Source organism: Hemibagrus wyckioides, linkage group LG01 (genome assembly GCF_019097595.1).
Source record: "Hemibagrus wyckioides isolate EC202008001 linkage group LG01, SWU_Hwy_1.0, whole genome shotgun sequence".
Taxonomy (NCBI): Eukaryota; Metazoa; Chordata; class Actinopteri; order Siluriformes; family Bagridae; genus Hemibagrus; species Hemibagrus wyckioides.
The window spans coordinates 4943441-4968115 of NC_080710.1; the positions used below are offsets into that span (position 1 = coordinate 4943441).

General features: G+C 40.7%; 1 protein-coding gene across 1 annotated transcript; it reads right to left on the bottom strand.

The window, feature by feature from the left end:
* Positions 1 to 6210: 6210 nt before the first annotated feature.
* On the bottom strand, positions 6211 to 13251 carry sbk1 (SH3 domain binding kinase 1). The gene is made up of 4 exons (XM_058387231.1): positions 12754 to 13251; positions 10624 to 10808; positions 10280 to 10482; positions 6211 to 8956 (listed from the first exon to the last, which is right to left on the bottom strand). The coding sequence occupies exons 1-4, from the start codon at positions 12792 to 12794 to the stop codon at positions 8186 to 8188; spliced, it is 1200 nt and encodes a 399-aa protein (XP_058243214.1). The 5' UTR covers positions 12795 to 13251; the 3' UTR covers positions 6211 to 8185.
* Between the last annotated feature and the right edge of the window lie 11424 nt (positions 13252 to 24675).

A 24675-nucleotide genomic window follows, 5' to 3' on the forward strand; every position in this document is an offset into this window, starting at 1 on the left:
AAATGTTCATTATAATCTTTCAGATCCAAGTTGTTTTCTTTGAAGTCTTCTAGAAATGATTTTTTATAATAGTATATAAAGTATAGTACTGGTAGATGTGGCAGATTACAACCTATATATGTATTTAAAAGTCTAACAAAGAAAGAATCTAGTGTAGAAATAATAGAATAGAAAAAAACCCAAGGCTAACCTAAGAGGAGAGCGATGTGGTGGAGTATATATAGTGAAGCTAATGAGAAGTGATAGCAGACAGGAGAAGTAAATTAGCTGTGGTCATGGCAACGGATGAGTTCTGCCGAGATGGTGAACTCCGGTAAGGCGAGTTGAGGTGGCTGTGCCAGCGAGTACAGTACACGCAAGAATGGCTAAATCCAGTAAAATATTTCCAGTAATGAACTAAAACTCGGTAATACGTGATTAGCTGTCAGCCAAAAGCCATTTAAACTGTATCTGTGTCATTGGTGAGATTCCGTGGCAGGGATTGAGAAATAAAATAAATAATCTCTATTGCTTTTCATTAGTGGTATGCGGAAAAACATGACACCCTGACAATGACACAAGACACAATGGCCAACTCTTTAACTCTTTGAATCTTGACTGCATAATTTCTGATAGTGGGGGACTGCATTCACGATCTCCCCTTTCTCATATGAAGGGTAGTGGCAGGTCAAGTGGTTAAGGCTCTGGGTCATTGACTAGAAGATTGGGGTTCAAGACCCAGCACCAACAACCTGCCACTGTTGGGCCTTCAAGCAAGGCCCTAAACCCACCATGCGCCAGGGGTGCTGCATTATGGCTGACCCTGCACTCTAACTCCAACTTCCAAAGATGGGATATGCAAAGAAAGGATTTCACTGTGCAGTAATGTATATGTGATAAATAAAGGCAACTTAACTACTATTTTCTGCCGAGTCTATTAATTAACAGTGAAACATTGCATGGCTTATTAAGGTAGACATGGACACCCAGTCATATTCTCTATTTTCATTTCAATAACACCATTTGTCATTAGATTGGCTCTACGACTGGCTAATTGACAGCAACAAACCTCAGTTTAATCCTATAATAAGCTGCATTTGACTTACCTCAGACTCTAGTGATCCGAAAGACATCATTTTCAACCTAAGAATATGGATACCTTCATGTTATTAGGAACAAGCTGGCAAACTTGGACCTGTGATGTAGATATTCCTTCTCTAAACTTTACAGTCGGTGTTATAGATTTAACAAGAAGATATATCTGTATGTTGACTGACCTAAAGCAAATACTTGTGTGTAGATTTATTAAAAGGTACGTTGTTTGTTGGTGCTGGCACATGCAGACATGAATGCGTAGTTGAGAAAACCATCCCAAGTCCTAGAGTAGGAATTTTACATGTTGACAGAGGGTTTTCTTTGGTTTATCATGAGCCACTATCTATTGTCCAAATGCAGCATTATTGTGTTTAAGGAAGTTAACTACAGATGTCGAGTTTATTAAGTATTATAGTCATAAAAGCTTGATGATATGATCACAAGCATATTAATCTCTCTCTCTCTCTCTCTCTCTCTCTCTCTTTCTGTCGAGCTTTACACCCCACTCCTGAGCTCCCAGTGTTCTGAGGGCTCTACCCCTGGTCACAGTCCAGTGTGGACAGCCTGTGACCCAGGAGAGAGCCATGGACAGAGCCACTTGGGGACTTTCGCACCATCACAGATCTGCCATTACATCTGTCAGCTTGTAACAGCAAGGAGTTAGTGTCTATAATGATCAAAGAAACTACACTGACCTATTAGCTCCCCATGGGCCCTTGATTGCTGCTGTAGAAAGGACATTAATCAGTTACAGTTACATTATTTACTGTCCAGTGTCACCCAAGTGAAGATGAGTTTCCCTTCTGAGCCTGGTTCCTCTCAAGGTTTCTTCCTCATATCATCTCAGGGAGCCACTGTCGCCACAGGCTTGCTCATTAGGGATAAAATACTTTAATAATTTAATTTAATATTTTTTTCTCCTTTCTCTGGTTCTCTACTTTTGGAAAGCTGCTTTTAGACAATGTCCATTGTAAAAAGTGCTATACAAATAAATTGAATTGAATTAAATTAATAGGGTGAACGAACCTAGAAAAAGCACTGAACAATCAAGAAGGACCGTATCAGCAATCAGACACGAGATATAAAGGATCAGAACCTCAAGCCTAATGATGGCAAGACTTCACGCTGACATCATATAAAAAAATCAGATGGAAATATAAACATTGTCTACTTTTCATTTATTCAAATTTTTTAACTTTCCTAGCTTCTCAGCTCTTTCCTCCAAGGCAGCAGAGAAAAGGAAACGGGGTCAGGAGAATTTGAGAACATTTGGGTTTAAGCAGCTACATGGCATGCAAGCTTCATTCAGCTTTTACCTAAAAGATTTTAATAGCCATGTTAGAGAACAGGCACTTCCTCAGAAATAGCAGGAAGTAGGAAGCTGAGTAATGGTGGATATATTTATATAGATCTACTCTCAAGCTTTCTGCTGGACCGAGAACAAACCCTGGTTTCATTGAATAATGCTGCTGATTCACCACGCAAGACAAAAATAAGGTCTATCTCTATCTGTTCAGTGGGCGTGTTTTGGAAGAAGGGCGTCAGCCTCAGTGGGTGCATTTGTTTTGTTTTGTTTTTTTAAATCAAACGCCAATAATAAAAAAAAGGATTGATAGAGGAAGAGTGGATATATATATAAAAAAAAAGAAAGAAAAGGAGAGATAGAGCATCCTCCATGTCAACACTGTCTGCGTCGTTGCCATAGTAATGGATGAATCTTGAGGTAGCCTGAAATTTCTGATGTTGTTCCTGCACTTGAATTCACCTCTCAGAGTCCTGCGCTTCATCTGAATTAAAGCCTTGGCAGGATTTTTTTTTCTAATGAAATCTGTCTGGAAATATTAAATATATATTAAATTATAGTATAAAATCTGATTTAATATATTATAAAAATTAATTTAAATTCCAATATATACTGTAGAAAAAGATATTTTTTATATAAAAAAACACTAAATATATATATATTTAAAAAGCAGATTAGTATAAATTATAAAATCTTTTTTTTTTTACAGTATTTTAGTATTTGTAGGAAAAAATATTTTTAGAAAAAGGGGGTTTTTTTTCAGTATAAGGGCAATCCAGTAATTCTCTCTCTCTCTCTCTCTCTCTCTCTCTCTCTCTCTGAATCAAACCAAAACAGAGATCTGCCAAAATATTTTTGGATAAACATAAAGCCCAAGGCTGCCATGTCAGCTGCATGGAACATGCTTTATATCACACCAGATCTGGACTTTTCCATTACGTCCTCTGTATCATGCCTGTTGTCTAATAACTGACTGATTACTGAACAACTCAATCAAGAAATGCAGAATACCAAATGAAGCCGAAAATAAAGTGTGACAAGATGACAGGGATTGTGTTCTCAGCTCCGTAAAAAAAATGGCAGGATTTCACACTCCTGAATGCTCCCAGATATCTTACAGCAGAAAATGGTCCATTCTTCCGTACAATTGGGAGGCTGATTGCCGGAATGACCTTCAGATAAGGGTTAAAAAAGGGGGGGGGGCTGCACAAAAAGAGGAATGCGTAACAATTCTTGCTTATCTGGAAATAATAAAAAAAAAAAAGGAATAAGAATAAACACACATCTGGTCTGCAGGAGAAAAGAATCTGTGCACGTGATTAAATCAGATCCAGTTTATCACTCAGAAGTGCCATCTCGTGTTACTTGTCTCCAAGGTCATGCATATAAACAACTAACCTGACTGAATAACAAGTGACCATTTTAACTAGTAATGATTAGTTAATATCACAGGTCATCTTCAGACATGGGGGGGGGGTTGTCTGGGGGGGGGGGGGTTCATGAGCGTGCATTCTCACACTGGTTTATTACCTACAAACTGTTGATATTATAAATCACGACATTAAATACACGACTTTTAATAACAACAAAGTGTGCGCGGTTTAATATCCGCTGTACGGTTCATTTGGAACGAATCCTTAATATGACTCGCGAATAATGAGTCGACTCAGAGCGATTCGTTCATTTTGAAAAAAAAAGATTAGTTCATTTTGCTGGACAAGATTCAAAGAGTCAGTAAAATGACCCGAACCTCCCATGAAGTCGCCAGTGGGCGGTCCTTGTTGCCATAGTAATAACGGTTCTCAGTGGGTGGCGCCATCTTAGCGTTATAATCAATTTTCTTGCTCCTAAAATGAATCTTTTTTGAGAGAAAATTGGTGTTTGTGTATAAAACCGTGAATAAAAACCGACATCTTATCAAACGAGTTGGAGAAGCTCATTTGTTGTCACTGGACACGCCCACATCTGTCACTCAAGTCCCCCGAACTCAGTCCAAAATGAACGATCTTTCATCGCTTTGTCGCTTTAAGATTAAATATGCTCTTAAATGTGCTCTTTAGGTTATGGGCACAATCTACAAAGTATAACATGAATATTTTATGCTTGTTATTAAGGCCACTTTGATTACCGAGAGCGGACACTAAAATGTGCTTACTGGAACATTAAAAATGTAAGAGTAATAATCTGAGCTTTAATTATTATTAGATATCATTAGATATAAAGTTTTCTTAGTTTTATGCTAAGATTACATTATCTACTCATCTCCTGCACCTAAGACGAGGTCAAGGAGATTGAGGAACTGGGATATGACATTGTGAGGAATCAGTATTACTTTTTTTTTGCAGAAACTTCAGCTTACATTCAGTACAATATGATCACGTTTCCTATATCAGAATACTAGATTTTGCATGTGCACTTAAACGCCTGCCAGCTACATGTGGAAGAAGAAGAAAAAAACCCTCTTCCAGTGTGAGAATGAATCGGTTACAGAGTGAATTCCATAAATGAATCCGTTGCAGATGTCAGCAAGGAACAACGCTGTGATTGGGATCAAAACCAAAAGACTAGAAGGCATGAAACTGCATTTTAAATTTTTAATCATCCGTAGCTGAAATGCTACATTTGCATCCTTTAAAAAAAAAATTAACCTTTTAGACACTGAATCGAAGAAAACAGCCCTGTTTCAGGCAATGGTGCCACGTTTTATAAGGTTTTCTTGGTGGGTAGGGCCGGGGCTGTGGTAGTGTAGTGATTAAGGCGTTGGACTACTGCTCAGAAGACTGTATGTTCAAGTTGCACGTCTGCCAAACTGCCCCAGGACGAGATCCTTAACCTTTAATTGCTCAAATGAATAAAATGAAATAAGTCGCTCTGGATTAGGGTGTGTGCTAAATGCCAGACAATATTAAATTCAAATGATTTGTTCAAAGCTCTTCAGAGAACAAGCTTGTACAATCAAGGAGACACTGAAAATCAAAAATCTTTACCAAAAAAATGACTCGATCCTGCGATTTTTCATTTTCACGATTTTGTTGTTTAGCATATAATTCCAAATATTTCCTAGGAGTGAAGCTTATCTTCAGTTAAAAGTGTTGCGTGAATATGAACTTACAATGTTAAAAAATTATGTGTATATATATATATATATATATATATATATATATATATTTTTTTTTTTTTTTTTTTTTTTTTTTTTTTTTACTGATGGAAAAGGTTGCTGTTAGTATGAGGCATTAAAAAATGGTTCACATATTCATGCCAAAAAAATATATGTTTTTGTAATGTATTAGTATTTATAATAAAGTATTTGTAATGATTACACTGATCAGCCATAACATTATGACCACTGACAGGTGCCATGAATAAGACTGATGATCTCCTCATCATGGCACCTGTTAGTGGGTGGGATATATTAGTCAGCAAGTGAACACTTTGTCCTCAAAGTTGATGTTAGAAGCAGGAAAAATGGACAAGTGTAAGGATTTGAGCTTTGAGTTTGACAGAGGGCCAAATTGTGATGGCTAGACCACTGGATCAGAGCATCTCCAAAACTGCAGCTCTTGTGGGGTGTTCCCGGTCTGCAGTGGTCAGTATCTATCAAAAGTGGTCCAAGGAAGGAACAGTGGTGAATCGGAGACAGGGTCATGGACGGCCAAGGCTCACTGATGTGAGGAGCGAAGGCTGGCCCGTGTGATCCGATCCAACAGACGAGTTACTGTTGCTCAAATTGCTGGAGAAGTTAATGCTGGTTCTGATAGAAAGGGGTCAGAACACACAGTGCATGATGGGTCAGAAGGGGGACCAACACAATATTAGGCAAGTGGTCATAATGTTAAGCCTGGTCGATGTATATTTGAATGTAAAGTGCAAGTATAGTAGGATAAGACAGGAACCTATCAGAAACGGAAAACAGAAACACTGTTTGGTTTTTTTTGTTCTTGGTTTTATTGAAGTTGTTTATCTAAAAACCTGCACATTCCCTGTGTTTCAAACGTCTTTAAACCTTTACTTTACCCTAAAAAAATCTTGTAATTTTTTTTGTTTTGTTCCAGTCCATGCCCATCTCTTATCATCGGCTTGTTTTCCTAATGTGTGCACCTGTTCCATGTTCAGCCTTCAATTCTTAGCATTATTTTTCTCCTTTCCTCTGGAAATCATGCTAATCATCTCATGCGTTTCTTGGCTGTTTTCCAACGAGTGCCTCTGTTAACATATCCTAAGTATGAACTATATTCCTTGATATTGCTTCCATGTCAGTGGAGCTTTGTGTTAAACAACGCTTGAAGGAAACCTGCTACAAAAGCATCTGCGGTTCATTCATTTTTTTCGACATGATTAGCAAAATCCAATTCTTCTAGAACACATATATCCTTCGTACCTATGTCTGCTACATAGTTTAATACTGTTGTCGTTTTGCTTATTTTGCAGCATCAAACAACAACCCCCCCACCCCCCACCCCCCATATCCATGTTTTTTTCTTTCATACTTTTTTCATCACCCTCCACCTGCTGAACTCGAACGCTACTATTCACTTGCATCTGTTATCCCCCTGCTACACTAACTAGCGTGCCCTACTTTCTTGTTTTTACTTCAAAAGTTGGAAAGAAACCTATTTTATTTGACCCAAATATTAAAAATACTAAATGTATTAATCCTCCAGGCATTTTTATACAAACAGGTACTAATTTTCAGGCTACTACCATTTGTTTCAGTGCAGGATATTTCGCTAGTAAAATGGTTTCTTACAAAAACAAAAAAGAAAAGCTACATAATGGCACTACCTGAACACATAACCGTTTGTTCCACCTCTCAACAACAGTCCTTAAAGTATCTTAAACAGGCTATAAAAAACTTGTGCTTATACAGAACTATTCAACACAACCACACACATTCACACACTTACATAGATAATAAAGAATCCCTGTCGTCTATTGATGTTTTCCCCCCACGTGTGTTCTACTGAAGAGTGATGTCATTTCCTGTGTACCTACAACGTCCACGTATATATTTGCGGTCTCTTCATAGAAATGCATATCGTAAAATGCAAAAATCTCCGAGGTTATCAGCCCCCTGATAGGCTGGTTTGTTGAGTCACATGACTAAGAGTGGGAGGGCCGCCTCGGGGAAAAAAGCTCAGAGGGATGGAGATTAACGGAAGAAGAAAGTAGTCTGAAATGGAGAGACTGGTCTACTGGCTTTAAGAAAGCTACCTGATCTCAAAGTGGTATCTCTTAACAAAGAGCTTCGGAATAAAGAGGAAGCATAGGACGCTGTGAAAGATTCGTAAATTCCGCTGATTCTTCATTCGTTCGTTCCAAAAGATCCACTTATCAAGAGCTGAGTAATTATTACATTCGATATAAGAAGATGTCTATGGAAAATTTACAGAAGGAGTCGGTTTTAGCGCTTCGTAAATGTTGGGAATTTGTTTATAGCTGCTATAAGTGATAACAGAAACTAACCTATCTTGTGGAAGCGCGACGACTTTAATGTAACTATAAATGGATAAAAAACAGGTATAATGGCATAGTCGGCAATTTGCTGTGTTGTAAGAGGAATAAAACACTTCAACTGGAAAAAATAAATTAATAGCTTTGGTGTGGCCAACTGTCAATTATTTAACATTCTACCATCATTGTCGTTAATTGTTTACCTAGGAAGATGCCTTGATAGTGGATTCTAATGGACCCTAAAGTATCTTCAGCTGCTCTCCTGAATTTCTATAACGGCTTTATTCTAAAATATAAAACAGGGCTGGTCTAATTCCTATTAATATATCTCAAGAATACGGAAATACGTTTGTGCTTTCATACGCAGATTTCGATGGGCGTGGCCATTACCATCTTACTCTTGTCCTGTCGATTCGGGGAGGGGCTTTTTGAAAGCTCCTCCCTCGACGAGTGCGGCTCTGACAGGATGCTACGTTTAAGAGGCGTGGGTCGAAGACAGGAAGTGCCCGGCACTTGTGAGGCGTGTTCACCGTGTTTGTGGGCGGAGCCTCGTGTGGATCGAGAGGCTCTACAGGAAGCTCTTCTGCGATGATGGGTGAGTAGATCGTATTTTAGGAAGTAAAAAACCTCTTTCACGCCACAACGGCGCTCCGGCTCGGGCGCTAGGAGTCGGCTGAACATGCGCAGAGCGTCGTCGGAGAAGCGGCGCCATTGTGAGGGCACGGTGCCCGGTGGACACGCGCCATGCTGCCAGCGCTGGAACTCGGCATAAAAGTTGTCACTGGGCAGCGCTGCTTCCCAGGGGAAGTTTCCGGTCAGCATGCAGAAGAGGAGCACGCCGAACGCCCATACGTCCTGCGGCGTCGCCACGACGATGCCCTCCGAGCCTGTGACCTGGCACACCTCGGCTGCCGTGTAGGGGATGGTGCCGCTGACTCGTTTGACGCGGCTGCCTGCCCTCCGTGTCATTCCGAAGTCGGCCAGCTTTACATGCCGGCACTCGCGGTCAAACAGGAGCACGTTTTCTGGCTTGACGTCTCGATGGACCAGACTTTTACTGTGCATGAAGTCCAGAGCCAAGCCGAGCTGCTGCACACACCGCTTGACCATGTCCTCAGGCAAACCAGCCTGAGCAAAGGACAGAGAGAAGGGGAAAGGAGAGAAATTCCAGTCAGGGGGCTTGGTTAATCAAAAGGAATTTTAAACACCTCGGATATAGCTGTGGCAGAAAAGAATGAGACAGAAGCAAATAGAAAAAGAAGGATTTTAATTAAAACGCTTGCATCTTACCCACGCCGTCATGGATTATTTTTTTTTATTCTGAATCAACACACCCCCGGGTATTTTACACAATTAGTTACAGACAAACACACCGGTTTGTAAAATAATCCATCAAAACAAGCAATTAGAAACGCCTCAGGTGTGTATCAGGTGAGGAAAGAAAAAAAAACGACAGAGACGCCAAAAGCGAAAAGAGAGACAGATGGATTTTAATTTAAGGAGAATTAGGATTTCATTTTTAAAGAGCTTAGCCTCAGAGCGGAGGAAATGATGTTCAGCAGGAGGTCCGGTCGTGTCCTCAGGATAATGACAGAAATAAAAGGAGAGGATAGGTGATGACAGGATTGGGATGAGTATAATGAAAAGAATTACACTAAGGAGGTGAGGGTAACACTTTCGAATAGAGGCTGCATATATAATGAAGATGTTATAATGTGTTTAAAATGTATCTGAACGTGTGTTTTGCTTCCCAGCAAACGATAGTCAGGAATTGTTGTATAAAGTTTTGTTGAATACAGTGCACTCGATTTCATAGCGATGGTTATAATGCATTACAAATTGTGAACAGAATGCGTTCATTTTTTTGTATTGGTGCCGTAATGTGTTATAAACATTGTCTCTACAAAGCATTTGTTATAATGACATGAAATCTCTTGTATGTTGTACAGGAAGTCTTCTAACGTAAGCTTGCTTTGTTTGTGCTTCTAGTCCTGACTCCGCCCCTGTTCAGTCATTGGTTTCCTGACACGATTTGTGTTTAATTACCCTTAATACCCTTAAGACACATGAGCAGTGTCCTAACTGGCACTATTTATACTACAAAATGTCATAAAATAGGGCATAAGTCTGCGATCTGGGACGTACCTAGAGAAGTAAGAGCAAATACTATATTAAGGGCTAAACACAGAACAGGCACACACATTCAGGGAACAAACCAATGACAGCAAAGGGGCGGAGACAGCACTAGAACCAAAACCAAGGCACATTTGTTTATGAAATAGCGTAAAAGTTTATTTAAAAAAAGGACAAAGAACTCTCAAGCTGCGGAAGTTTGTCATTTCTTTCTAGCTGCTATAACGTAAGCGATAACCTGCTTCATGGATGTTCCACAACATTAACTAATAAATTAGTAGGCGGGATCACAGTGATGACATCAGAGGTGTGTTCTACCTGCGGAGGTATGATGTCGAAGAGGTCTCCTGCAGGCGCATACTCCTGGCCAAATACGTAGCTCTCTTCCGTCTCAAACAGAACATCCAGAGCTTTGATGATGAAGGGACTGCAGCCCAAAGCTGCGGTCAAACTGTATTCACGGAGGAAACTCCGCAGCTTGGTCTTGTTCTTGCTGACGTACTTCAGGGCCAGTTTGGTCCCTGTTCCACACACACACACAATATTATCCTAAAAGTTATGTACACTGTACACACCAACCACTCGAACCCTTGCAACAGGCATGATGATGTTTGGAACATGGCAAAGACATCCCACACACACACACACACACACACACTCACCCTGCGTGCGGTGAGCCACCAGATCTACTCGGCCATACGTGCCCTTCCCCAAGGGACCGATCAGCTCATATTGTTGCTCCACCTCCGAGGCTGAGAGAGCGGTGATTGACAGCGCCTGCATGTCCTCCACCGGGGCCATGCCCACATTAGTGCTCCGTGCCACCATGGGCACACCCACCTGGGCACTGAAAGACAGAATGCTGCGTTATTACCACATCTTCATCATTCATAAGACATCTATAGGAATTAAAGACGAGGGTGGGGAACTGAAGAAAAGTCGGACCACAGGGACTGATCCTGGGAGTTTTGGATTTCTCACTTCAACGCATTATAGCTCATTTGCATAGAGTTAAAATGACCATTATTGTTGTTAATAATAGCGCCACCTTCTGTACTGGAGCACGTGGAGATGATTCATCTATACAAGAACAACTTATAAAGCTCAGAAATTTGGTTTCCTCTTCATGCAACCCTAGACTTCATCACATCATCTCCGCAGTGCACATGCTCAGACTTTAAGAATGAAATGCCTCGAAGGGAAAATGCCAATTGACCCAGACGCTTGACTGGCTGGAATATTCCTACCCACACACACACACACACACACCATCCCACACACACACAATGCCAAAAACAGCATTCCTCCCTTTTCCCTCCACAGCTCGTTTTCCTCTTTCTCTCTTCTCTTGCTCTCATGGATGAAGACTCCTGGTTTACTGCACATACTCAGGCCTCGTACAAATATAGCTCTTACATGTGTTACCTGATGCCGTTTCCTGCGGTTTGCTGTGTTTTGAGTTTATTACGGATTCAGCGGTGACTCATTGATGCTGTGCGCTCAGGAGGTAACTCGAGACGAATGCATAATTCAGGAGGAACAGTTAAAAGTCTTCTAAACAGATACAAACAGAAGATGGAGTATTTGAAAGCTTGCCACGAAGATCCACACGATATCTGGCTGAGGCGGGAGGCGTGCTCTGGGGCAAGTGGGCGTGAGCAAGACGTTAGATATGAGGCGTTTGGAATAAAGAAAGCATTTATATTTAAATCTGGGTATTTTTTCTCAGTGTTTCAAGAGCATGATGGAAAAGAATCTTCCCAGTTTAGGCCACGCCCACTTCTCTCTTCACATCAGTGATGGTGCTACTTGTAACTGCTCCAGTTGTGTTATCGAGTTCAAAAACCTCAAACCTCTGCATTTTCCAATGTCCTTACTTGCTGTTGGGGGTTTTGGTCATCCTGGCTCCTGTTTATTCCTGATTTAATCACAGCCTTTACACACACAGGAGTTCTTCACAGGTCTAATTGAGGTCATTTTTCTTTAAAAAAAATTAAATGAATGATAAAGAAGTGGACATTTTGAGGGTTTAGGTTTCTCTGGCTCATGTGGAGTCCAATCATCATCACAGCTCAACTATTAAGACTTTTTATTAAATTATTTTTAGTCATCGTTCTGCTTTCGGGTCAAATCAGACTTTGATTATATATGTTTTTAATTCCTCACAGTATTCACGATTCCCAGTTCAGGATCGGATCCGAACACAGGAGCGAAAACTGCAAGAACAAACTGTTCCACAAGTTCAAATTTCCTTCTGCAGGAAGTCAGTCACATCTTTAATGGCTGAATTGTTCACAAGGTTCGGAGCTCGCTGATCCTCCGGATTCTAGACTATTTAACGAACGCTAGAGTCCACTCCAGGAGCGTGTGACCTCTTTGTCATCAGGTCATGAAAACCTGCTTCTTTTTATTTATTTATTTATTTATTTATTTAGCATCCTCTCTTAACGAATTAACACATGTTTTGTAATTATGGAATTCTCCCGATTTTTTTCTTATACATTTAAATATTTTTTAGAAAAAATCATGCAAAAATTACAAAAACAGTTGATTCAACACTTATTTATTTTGAAAAAACTAATGTTGAATTTCTGACAAGAAACACACACACACATACATACACACACACATATGTATACATACACACACACACACACAAACAACCAATGGGTGCGTTTCTGCCAGTGAGCTAATAGGTATTGTTTTTATTATTATTATTTCATTATAAATGTTAGAGAATACTGATGAGCATTAAATATATGAGATTATTATAAGGTCCTTCTAGGTCTCACCTGCTGCAGGCGCCCTCTCTCTCTGCTCCATGCTCCTGCATCCACGCGCCGCCGGGTCACCGTTTAGGATCCGACGAACTCACGCGCCTCCTGAACCAACCGGAGAACCGGTGGAGAACCCGTGTTCCTGCTTTTGGAATTAAAAAAAACACTTCGTCTAAATATCTTAAAATGTTTGTCTCGGAAAGAACACAGGAGGGTGTCCTCGCGCTTGTGCGTAACGGCACGGGGAAGAAAAAGAAGACTTTGTGTTCTCTTTGTGTGCGCGGCGCATGGGTTCTCCGGTGTTTATTCCCCGTTTTGCTCGGTGCTCGGTGCGCGCGCGCTCACGCGCGCGGATGACCTACTTCCTCGCGCTCTTCAGGACGGCGTCCATCACTGGTCGTCGCGCGTCATGTTCTCCGGCGCGCGCGCTGCGCAGATTTCACAGGCGAACGTCAGTCTCCGGGTCAGCTCAGTGCGCTGCGCCACGCGCTCCTTGTTCTGCGCCTCTCGCGCTCGCGGTGCCTCTAAAAAAAAAAAAAAAACACGGGCACACGAGCGCGCTCACGTGAGCGCAGGGTCCTAGCGCCCGTAAATATGAACCTGGAATATGTACCCTATGAATTGTGTATGAATTTAATACGTTTAAAACAACACACACACACACACACACATATATATATATATATATGTTTCATAGTGTCGTTTCTATAGTAACAACTTGCACAAGGATTAATCTTATACTAATAATAAATCAATTCAAAATGTTTCAATCATGATGGCTTTTCCTGATTACCATGTTATAGAAGGAGTCTACAGTGTCAGCAGTTTCTAACAATACATTTCCCACCACAGGAAAGTGCTTCAGTTTCTCAATAAAGCTGTCTTCTTAACTTTTCCTGGACTTATCACCTTCAAGAGAGAGAGAGAGAAGCTGGTGTGGGAACGAGTTTTTGATGCTATAACATGGAGATAAATTTAGGTATAACCGGGTGAAATAAAAAAAAAACAAAGAGTTAAACCCCACCATGGTGTCCTTTAATAGGGTTATAACAGCACACACTCAAGGGTTTTATTCCTTACATATCATAAAATGTTACACAAGCGTGAGAAGTAGTGTTAAATGTAAATGCACCTTCACTTCTCCTCTATCATTTCCTCTTTTTTTTGTCATCATCTTCCAAATATCCTGTCCCACTCTCTGGCTTTTTTTTCAGCGTCCCACTTTCACTTTGCCATCTTCTCTCTCTCTCTCTCTCTCTCTCTCTCTCTCTATCCAGGGCGTCCTGTTTTTCTCCTATAACGCTCTGTCCTCAAAACTGGCTGCACTGTTTATGCCAGTTTTTTTTTTTTTTTTTGCAGTGTGAGAGCACTGGTATTGAAATTAATGTTATGAACTTTTGCCGGCACGGTGTGCAGAAAAGCATCTCAAGTGATGAGGCAGGATGCACTACAACAGCAGTGGGTTCATCTCCTGTCAGCCAAGAGCAGGGGTTCCTAATATAGTGGCCAGGGAATAAGAACCAGAAAGTTGTAACTAGTAGCTAAGAGATTTAGCTGCCTTGTCAAACAAACTGCACCATATTCACTATATAGTGCACTATTTTTAATGTGTAGCCTAGACTGGACTAGAATACCCATGATGCACTTTCCCATTTGTAATAGAGAGTAGGGCAACATTTGGGACGCAGCTGCCCTACGGACAACCTACATCACATCCGGACACTCCATGAAAAAGCAGAGAAGAGGACAAGGAAGGGATAGATTTTATAATATGCATATGCATTCATGTAAATGATAACAGGAACTAGATTGTTTCGTAGTGCAGAGCTTGTTGCACCACAACTAATTATTCCTGGATGGTTGGTAGGTAGGGATCACGGTTCAGAACGATGTACTGATCAGATGAAAAGCACAAACCGATCTCTGTGATGAAAATTCAGCTCATCATGGCTGTGCATATGAATGATAACATGCCTATAAGTTTTGTGAAGCACGGTGTTGGGAGCATCATGATATATGGAGCTGCTTCTTGCAAAAAAATAATAAAATACACATCATTAAAAGAAAATCTGAGTGTCTCAGTGAATCTGGAAACGTGTAGGTTTTCAACAGGAAATTAGGAAATGTTTAAGCTAAATATCCAGAACGAAGTGTTGTGTTGCTGTTCCGTTTTAATTAGCTTCTTATTACATGAAGGCAGCGAGCTAAAAATAGACACTGTCGCCTCTACAGTTCCACATCATATGCTCTTTCCTACACTGCCAGCTCGCAAAGAATTGGACTAATGATGATGAGTTGCCATCTGGAGAAGGACGATTCTTTCCAAATCGCCAGAAAGCATGTGTAGTCGCTTTTCTTAGTGGAAGCTGAGCCAACACGGTGGCCCGGATTCGCACTGCGCCACTGTGAACGAATTCCAAATATTGTCTTATATTTCCTGTAATGTTTATACAACAGACGTGGTATTTTTAAACTTCCTCGGTGAAGTTGCTGCTCCCTATGTGTGTGAGGGGTCACTACAGCCCACACAACAACTTGGCACAGGTTTTACGCCGGCTGCCCTTCCTGACGCAACCCTCCCATTTTTATCCGGGCTTGGGACCGGCACTGCATCCAGTGGCTGGGGTTTGGGCACTGGCTGGTAATCGAACCCGGGCCTTCCGCATGGTAGGCAAGAAATCCACCACCGAGCCACCAGCGCCCATCTTCACCTTCCTCTGTGAAGACAAAAGAAGAATAGAGCTCTTTGGCGATGATTTAGCTCGGCATGTTTGGAGAAGTTGTGAATATAAACATATGTATGGGCATATGTTTATATTCACAACTTCTCCAACTTCTGAACCGAAGCACGGTGGTGGGAGCATCGTACACTGAATAAACAAGGCGACATCTTTACCAAGGGTTCTGAAACGCTAGCACTAAAGGGTGAAGTAAAGGATGTTGGATTGTGTGGGTGTGTGTGTGTGAGAGAGAGAGAGAGAGAGAGAGAGAGAGAATCCCTCAAGTATTTCCCTTTCCATTTTATCCAAGGACATCACCAAAAGAAAGACAAATGGCTTCTCTTTCAAGGACACCACCTGTAACAGGCTAGCAAAATGTGTCCAGTATTTCTAATCAAATGCAGTTAAAAATGGCTGAAAACATATTTCATGTGTTTATCCGATCCTGTCATTATTCATCCCTTGTTCTTTTTCTGAAACCACATGACAAAAAAAAAAGCAACAAGAACCAATCCTTGAATTCATAAAATGTCATCCTTCATGAGACTTTCACAATATTTGTACGTTCACAAAACAGACTCAAACGATATCACGGCTGGACAGCTTTAGCTACAGTACCAGCTAGCACCTATCATGTGCTGTAGCAAATGACAGAATTTGCATAATAATATTTATATATTCATAGAGCTTTACATCCTTATTAAAGGTACATTGTATAAGATTAATAAAAATTTTAAAGTTGGATGGGTTCAAGAATTGAAAAAATCCTGTCTACTAAAGTTTAGCCAGAGCTAGAAAGTTAACTAGCATTAGCATTAGCAAGGACTCTGCCTCATGACTGTCTGGTGCAGGCCAAGTTAAGACACTTTAAATATGTGAAATTTGGCTCAAATTCAGTCAAGAGTATCTTTGTGGTCTTATTTTTTCGATGTAATAAGGATTTTAAGACTTTTAGCATTGGTAGCATCATTAACATCGCTAGCAAAACTGCTTGAAAGCTAGTCTGAACATGATTGTTGGGAATGCTTGATTTGTTTTGAAAATAATATTTGCTTTAAACTATGTTCTATATATCTTCTTAATATATATTTAAATAGTATTATATTAAAATTGATCACAAAGGGTAAATGTTTAGAGGAGTCATTAGGCATTGAAAACAATTCATTGCTAAGCATTACAGCAGTAGAATAGTGACCTGTATTTTATATTTAATATATTTTAAACTGCATGGTGGTTTTATTACTTGAGGAAATTTGGGGGAAATTACAGTAAACACTCTTAGCATGCAATTTTGAATAAATATCAACAGTTTCTAATCAACTAAAATCACCACACAAACACCATGACGTCTCTGATTAAACTCAGATTATTATTAACTAATTACTGCCCTCTATGGTCAGAGAACTGTAATGACAAGAAGGGGGGGATAAAAGGTGCAAAAATGGAACATTACCATGGAAACTACTGTGGCAAACCGCAAGGTTGCTTCAAGGTCATGTAAGAACACGTCCTGGCTGTAGTCTGGGGCATGTAATGGGGAAAAGGTTGACGTTTATTGAAATGGAAATGTGCAGGTCTTTACAGGACGTGAACTCCAATGGCATTTGTTTCACGAAGCTCTTAACATGATCTGTAGGATCTCTTGTCTCACGTGTGTGTGTGTTTAGTTCTTTATGCCTTGTCAGTTATATCCACTACACTATTATTGTCGTCATCGTGGGTTATACCTATCTGACTCACACTGGATAGACTGCTTCCTGTTGTTGTTGTTGTTGTTGTTGTTGTTGTTTTTGTGTGTGTGTGAGTCACATGTTTAATCCTAAACCTTTCTTCAGCTCTGTGTGTGTGTGAATATGTGTGCCATATTTAGTTATAGCTTTCTCTGTATTTTAGCTGACACTGCTAGCGTGTTAAAAACCGGCCCACATTTCCAAACAGCCAATAAGGCTACAGAAAATCAAATAACTACTGTATACGACCACGCTGCGCAGAAACGCATGTCGGAATAACATCACACCGCATACTGGAAAAACTTTATGTGATTGGCTGACTGGATAAGATAATGAATGAGCATGCATATGGTCAATTATGTTTTGGATTGATACCACCAAGTGGTTGGTAAAAGTGACCTGTGGATTCTAAACCACCGGACATACATCCAGGAGAAGCTGTGTGTGTTGAACTGAGGGGAAATGTGTGGGTGCACACTTGCCTGCACCCTGCATATAAGTCTGGACTAAAATAGGATTGCGAGTCCCCCGTGTTCCGCACACTGAGTCATTGCAGTGCTGGAAAAGGTCCACGATGAGCTGTTCAGTAGGCAGCACCAGAAGTTTTGTTGGACATTTGGGTATTTAGTGCAGGCATCTACGTCAAGAAGGGACACGGCCCTTGTCCCACATGGTGCACTTGGTTGCGTCCGAAGAACCGATGGGCCTCTCGTTTCGTAATGTTACATCAGAAAAATTGCTGTTAGGTGTGAGCTGATCAGGAACAGATGGCTGTCATTAGAAGTCTGGGGAAGCAAAGGGAGCAGATCATGTGACTGGGATTTTTTGTTTTTGGCTGAGGATTCTGGGAAATTGAGTTTGTGTTGGTATGGTGGAACAAATGTCCCCTATATCACAGGTTCCCAACCAGGTCCTGAGTGTTTAGTGCTCCCAACACACTGCGTTAGTTGAAGTGTGTGTGATAGAACAAGGAAAACCTTCAAATATGCAAGACAGGGGGTTCTCCATGACCACGGTTGGTCACTTAAATCTTCATGGTGTGTGTTCTGAGATGCTTTTCTGTTCATCACGGATGTAAAGAGTGGTTGTTGTTATTATCCTGATATATAACTGCTCCCAAAATATCACAACATAAGGAACAATGTTGTACATTTTGTCCATTTACAGTTACATTTAATGCTAACACATAACTGTGATACCTGTGATCAGAGTCATTCCTAGAGCCTGAGCTGTTAGTATCCACGCGGATTATCTTTTTGGCAGCTAGGTTTTGTATTCAAAACAGGTTCACTGGGATCCCCTGGGGGTAAAACACACACACACACCCTATTCAGTGCATTGTAAACAATTCAATAAAGAAATGTTTCTCCTCTCATTTGAGCTCTGAATATAGCCGTACATATCCGTCGCTCAACTCCTCCATAGGACTTCACCTTTCTTGCCAGATTCACACATGCCATCCTGTGTTAGAAAAGTGTGACGGGGGGCATCTGTAACAATATTATTCCTGTCAAACTTGCACTATGTGAGTCTGCACATGCCGGTACATGCACCCTTGGGTGTGACCTCCTTTGTCAAGCGAGGTGTGTACGCCATCTGGGATTTCTCCTACTTTCCCATGCCATCTGAGGTCCATTTTGTCACCTTCAGAAAGGAGAAAAGCTCAGGGAAAAAAACGAAGATTGATGGAATGTTGAGGAACACCAGCTGGTACTACATGTACCTACTAACCTTGGGAGAGTCAATAATATAAAGCACAATATACAGCAAGGTCCAAAAGTTCATTTACCACATAGGTGAAAGATTTCAAGCTAATTCTTAGAACTTTTCATCTACTTAGTCAGCTATCTAGCAAAGAGTGATACCTATAGGCTGTTTTATGCTAAAGATTGCTCATATATCGAGTCTTTCAAGCAGTACACTGGCTTTATATTCTGCCAGCAGGAATGGAAATGGACACACCAGACATTTTCACTCAGTATAAAGGAATGAAATTTCCAATCGCCGTAAATCTGATATAAGGACATTGTTGGGTTTCTGTATGTAGAGTATCATGACTCTTGTTTAGTGTTTAGCTGGTAAAGATAAGGGCAGTGGAAAAGGGAAGGAGTGCGAGGTGGACAAATAATAAAGACTTCTACACAATAACAGTGACTCAAGCTTTTATTTTGTTTTTTTTATAGTAAAACTGTATACCAGTAAAGTAACCACAAGAAGATTAGAAAAATGTTAAGCTGTAAGCTAGGTTAAACACACACTTAAAGGGACTGCAAACTGCAAATTCTTTAAGCCCTTATTATCTACTTTCATATATGCCCTTAGCCAGAAACTGTGGAGTGTGAAATCATAAATAATGGCACCCCAAAACAGACAAGTAGCAAAGTTTAAATATACACTATATTGCCAAAAGTATTCGCTCACCCATCCAAATAATCAGAATCAGGTGTTCCAATCACTTCCATGGCCACAGGTGTATAAAATCAAGCACCTAGGCATGCAGACTGTTTTTACAAACATTTGTGAAAGAATGGGTCGCTCTCAGGAGCTCAGTGAATTCCAGCGTGGAACTGTGATAGGATGCCACCTGTGCAACAAATCCAGTCGTGAAATTTCCTCGCTCCTAAATATTCCACAGTCAACTGTCAGCTGTATTATAAGAACGTGGAAGTGTTTGGGAACGACAGCAACTCAGCCACAAAGTGGTAGGTCACGTAAACTGACGGAGAGGGGTCAGCGGATGCTGAGGCGCATAGTGCGAAGAGGTCGCCAACTTTCTGCAGAGTCAATCGCTACAGACCTCCAAACTTCATGTGGCCTTCAGATTAGCTCAAGAACAGTGCGCAGAGAGCTTCATGGAATGGGTTTCCATGGCCGAGCAGCTGCATCCAAGCCATACATCACCAAGTGCAATGCAAAGCGTCGGATGCAGTGGTGTAAAGCACGCCGCCACTGGACTCTAGAGCAGTGGAGACGCGTTCTCTGGAGTGACGAATCGCGCTTCTCCATCTGGCAATCTGATGGACGAGTCTGGGTTTGGCGGTTGCCAGGAGAACGGTACTTGTCTGACTGCATTGTGCCAAGTGTAAAGTTTGGTGGAGGGGGGATTATGGTGTGGGGTTGTTTTTCAGGAGCTGGGCTTGGCCCCTTAGTTCCAGTGAAAGGAACTCTGAATGCTTCAGCATACCAAAACATTTTGGACAATTCCATGCTGCAAACTTTGTGGGAACAGTTTGGAGCTGGCCCCTTCCTCTTCCAACATGACTGTGCACCAGTGCACAAAGCAAGGTCCATAAAGACATGGATGACAGAGTCTGGTGTGGATGAACTTGACTGGCCTGCACAGGGTCCTGACCTCAACCCGATAGAACACCTTTGGGATGAATTAGAGCGGAGACTGAGAGCCAGGCCTTCTCGTCTAACATCAGTGTGTGACCTCACAAATGCGCTTCTGGAAGAATGGTCAAAAATTCCCATAAACACACTCCTAAACCTTGTGGACAGCCTTCCCAGAAGAGTTGAAGCTGTTATAGCTGCAAAGGGTGGACCGACGTCATATTGAACCCTATGGATTAGGAATGGGATGTCACTTAAGTTCATATGCGAGTCAAGGCAGGTGAGCGAATACTTTTGGCAATATAGTGTATAATGATCTATTTACTAAAAAAGGACCATTACAGTGAACTATATGTATTCAAGTACTGTCTACAAAGCTTGTTCTTTTTTGTATCTGCAGTTTATTTCAGCAATAATGCCCAGTACTTGAAAATTTCTCACAGTAAAAAGGTAGCATTTGTTTAATTGTAAATAACGTGTACAGTGGCCCCTCAGTATACGAATGCCCTCCCTTATGAATTTTCACCTTAAGAAATAAAATTTTGCAAGAAATTTGCATCGGCATACGAAGCAATTTTGGCATACGGACGACTGAACTGAACCAAACACCAGCTAAGTTGCACATCAGTGGAAAGCCAACCAAAGCGAGTTAACCCACGATACCAATTTACCTTCACAGATTGGTGGCGTGGGTGCTCTGTTCTATTTTTAGCCCAAGCTTGGTGGCACGACTTCCAGTGAGGACATGGAATGCTTGGCTTGGGTCAATTCTTTGTAAGCAGCCATACAGTTTACATACGCTTCGTATTGGTAATATTTTTTGGTGGCTGGAACGGATTATCTGCATTTACATTATTTAATATGGGAAAATTCATTTCGCAATACAAATTTTTGCAAGTGAACATTTTGTCCTCATAGTTGATGTGTTAGAAGCAGGAAAAATAGACAAGCGTAAGGATTTGAGCTTTGAGTTTGACGAAGGGCCAAATTGTGATGGCTAGACCACTGGATCAGAGCATCTCCAAAACTGCAGCTCTTGTGGGGTGTTCCTGGTCTGCAGTGGTCAGTATCTATCAAAAGTGGTCCAAGGAAGGAACAGTGGTGAACCGGTGACAGGGTCATGGGCGGCCAAGGCTCATTGATGCACATGGGGAGAGAAGGCTGGCCCGTGTGATCCGATCCAACAGACGAGCTACTGTTGCTCAAATTGCTGAAGAAGTTAATGCTGGTTCTGATAGAAAGGTGTCAAAATACACAGTGCAGGACGGGTCATGGCAGCAAAAGGGGGACCAACACAATATTAGGCAGGTGGTCATAATGTTATGCCTGTTCGATGTATAATTTTCTGCATTAAGAAGTGGCCCAAGATCCTGTACAACCTTGATAGATTTTACAGGAAGTGATAACCTTGTAATGGGGGCCAATAATTTAAAAAAAAAAAAAAAAAGCCTTTTATAACAATTGATTCTATTAAAAATGTATGAGTATTCAGGAACTATTCCGTTACCCCTTGCTCACATTTTGTAACTGTGTCTTTTGCGTCAATCTTTTTTTTCGTTTCCGATTATTTCAACATTTGAAAGGAAAAATGTGACCATGAGTCAGAAATAACATTTTCACAGACGCATGCAGAAATAAGGCGATGAACGTAAGTGACTTTTCTCACAGGTGATATCACTAACATTCTCTAGGGAAAAGTTTGATGAGAGAATGTTGATTGTTCATGGACCTTTGCCAAAATACCACTTCTTGTTCTTTATAGTTCTTGAAATAAATCAACAGAGAGTGAAATTTAGAAGAAGGACTGGAGTTCAGGCGGAGATTATGTGGGTTATTTTCAAATGTCAGTTGATAATCATGTGCTGGCTCTAATAAAATATTGTTGCTATAGTAACCGTTTCCACAGACAGTGCCTTGTATGGCAGATACCCCACATCAATGAATGAAGAAGTGTGTGGAATTGTTGATATGGTGAAGTGATTTGTTACGTTTTTGTAAGGAGTCTCCAGTGTCAGCACTTTGTACCAGAAAAGAGAAAAAGACGGAAAATATGATACTAACTAACTTGATGTGGATTAATTTAAACAGCACCACCCCAAGACATTTATTATATATTTTATTATCTATGTTTGTTCATGTTGCAGATGTAAAATATCAGTTTAAGGAACAATAACCTACCCAGCTAACAATTTTCAACAACATTCTCTCGAGACGCCGCAGTGAAAGAACATTTTGTCCTTTAACATTTATAAACATTTCCAGAAGGCTGAATGTTGAAAAATGGGAAGCAAAGCAATAGTACATCATATTTTCAAAACATCACAGAAATGTGTTTTTCCTCTTAGATCCTCTTAGAATTAAGATTGTATTTATGTTTTCTGTTCGCTGTTAAAAAATTACAGATCTCTTAACCATTATTTGATTTATTTCCTTTTATCAGATTTCAGCACTCTAAAAGTTATTAGCTTCATTTCCCAGTAAACTTTATGCCCTTAATACTGTGGGAAAATCCTCGGCCAAGACTTTAGCTTAGTGGCTAAGGTGTTGGTCTACTGCATGGAAGGTTATGAGTTCAAAACCCAGGTCCACCAAGCTGCCACTGCTGGGCCCTTGAGCAAGACCCTTAACCCTGGATAATGGTGTCTGCCAAATACCAGAAATGTAATGTATCTGGAGAAAAAAAAAACTTGCATGCAAATTTAAAGACATTGAATCTTTTGGCAAGGAGGCAAAAATGAACTCTTGAAATGAACTCCAACTAGACCCCAAGAAGGAACTAGAACCAAAGCATCAGGAAGGCTGTACATCTACCATTAAGTGTCCTACTGAAAAATTGTCCATACTCCAAGACTGGCATAAAAAAAGCCAGAGTGATGTATGCAGGTGAAACAGAACTGTTTAACCATAATGGGAGACAGGGTGGTTTAGTGGTTAACACTTTTACCTCACTCCACGGTTGGGGGTTCAGTTTCTGCCTCTGCTCTGCATGCATGTTCTTCCTATACTTTAAATGGGTTTCCTGTTTCTATGTTCTTTCCTAGTCCAAAAACATGTGCAGTGATTGGCATCTCTACATTGCCCTGTGATGGACTGGTACCCTGTCCAGGGTGACTCTTTGTCTTGACTCTTTGTCTTGTCCCTCTGATCCAGTCAAGGACAAGTGGTTCAGAAAATGGATGGATGGTAATTACTAGTGATATGTAAAAGGACAAATGGTTAATCTGAAGGCTAAGCATCATGTTGTGGAGGTGTTTTTTCTAGGAAAAGTGACTGGTATGCTAATACATGGCATCATGATGGCAGGAAGAAAGAATATCAGCCAGTCTTCCAGTAGGACAATGATCCTAAGGCATACTACCAAAGTGGCCATCACAAAGGCCTGACCTGAATCCTATAGATAATTTGTGGACTGAAAAAAGCGTGTCTAAGCAAGGAGGCCCACAAACCTGACTCAGCTAACACGGTTCTGTGAAACAGACAGCAATTCCAGAAAAGTATGGTGAGATGCTTGTGTAACGGTGACCCCAGGAGTTTTTCATTCAAATTCCTGTAATTAAAAGGCACCAGGAAAAGAAATATCTGGAGTTAAAAACTTTAACCAGTAGTGTATGTAAACCTTTTGTATGTCTTGTCTGTTGGTTAGAAGCACAATTGAGTCAAGGGTGAGAATTTTTTTGACAGCTTGACCAAAAGAAAAACCACATCCCTAAATTATGATGACATCATTTCACATGACTTAATTTGACATGACTCAAGCAACGTTTTCCAGAGATGTTGATGTTAGATGAAAATGCATTGCTCAAACATAATCAGATGTGATGCACAGAATAATTTCACTCTTCCAAATTATGATTCCATGCCTGCTTTCTAAAAAGATTTTGCACATTTTCTCATTTTGCACATATTAAACCTGAATGTAGGCCTTATGTAAATAACACACACACTGACACACACACACACACTGACATGATCACTGAAGAGAAAATCGAGTTTTACCGCCCACGCACATTCTGACTAGATTTACTGATTCGATTCTTTTCAAACGAATCCGAATCAAGTGAGTTTTGATTCACATCTGTCGTGTCCTAGGTGACAAATCACAATGTAACTGCTGAGCAGACATAGCAGTCTAACAAGTAGAACTTATTTTAGAT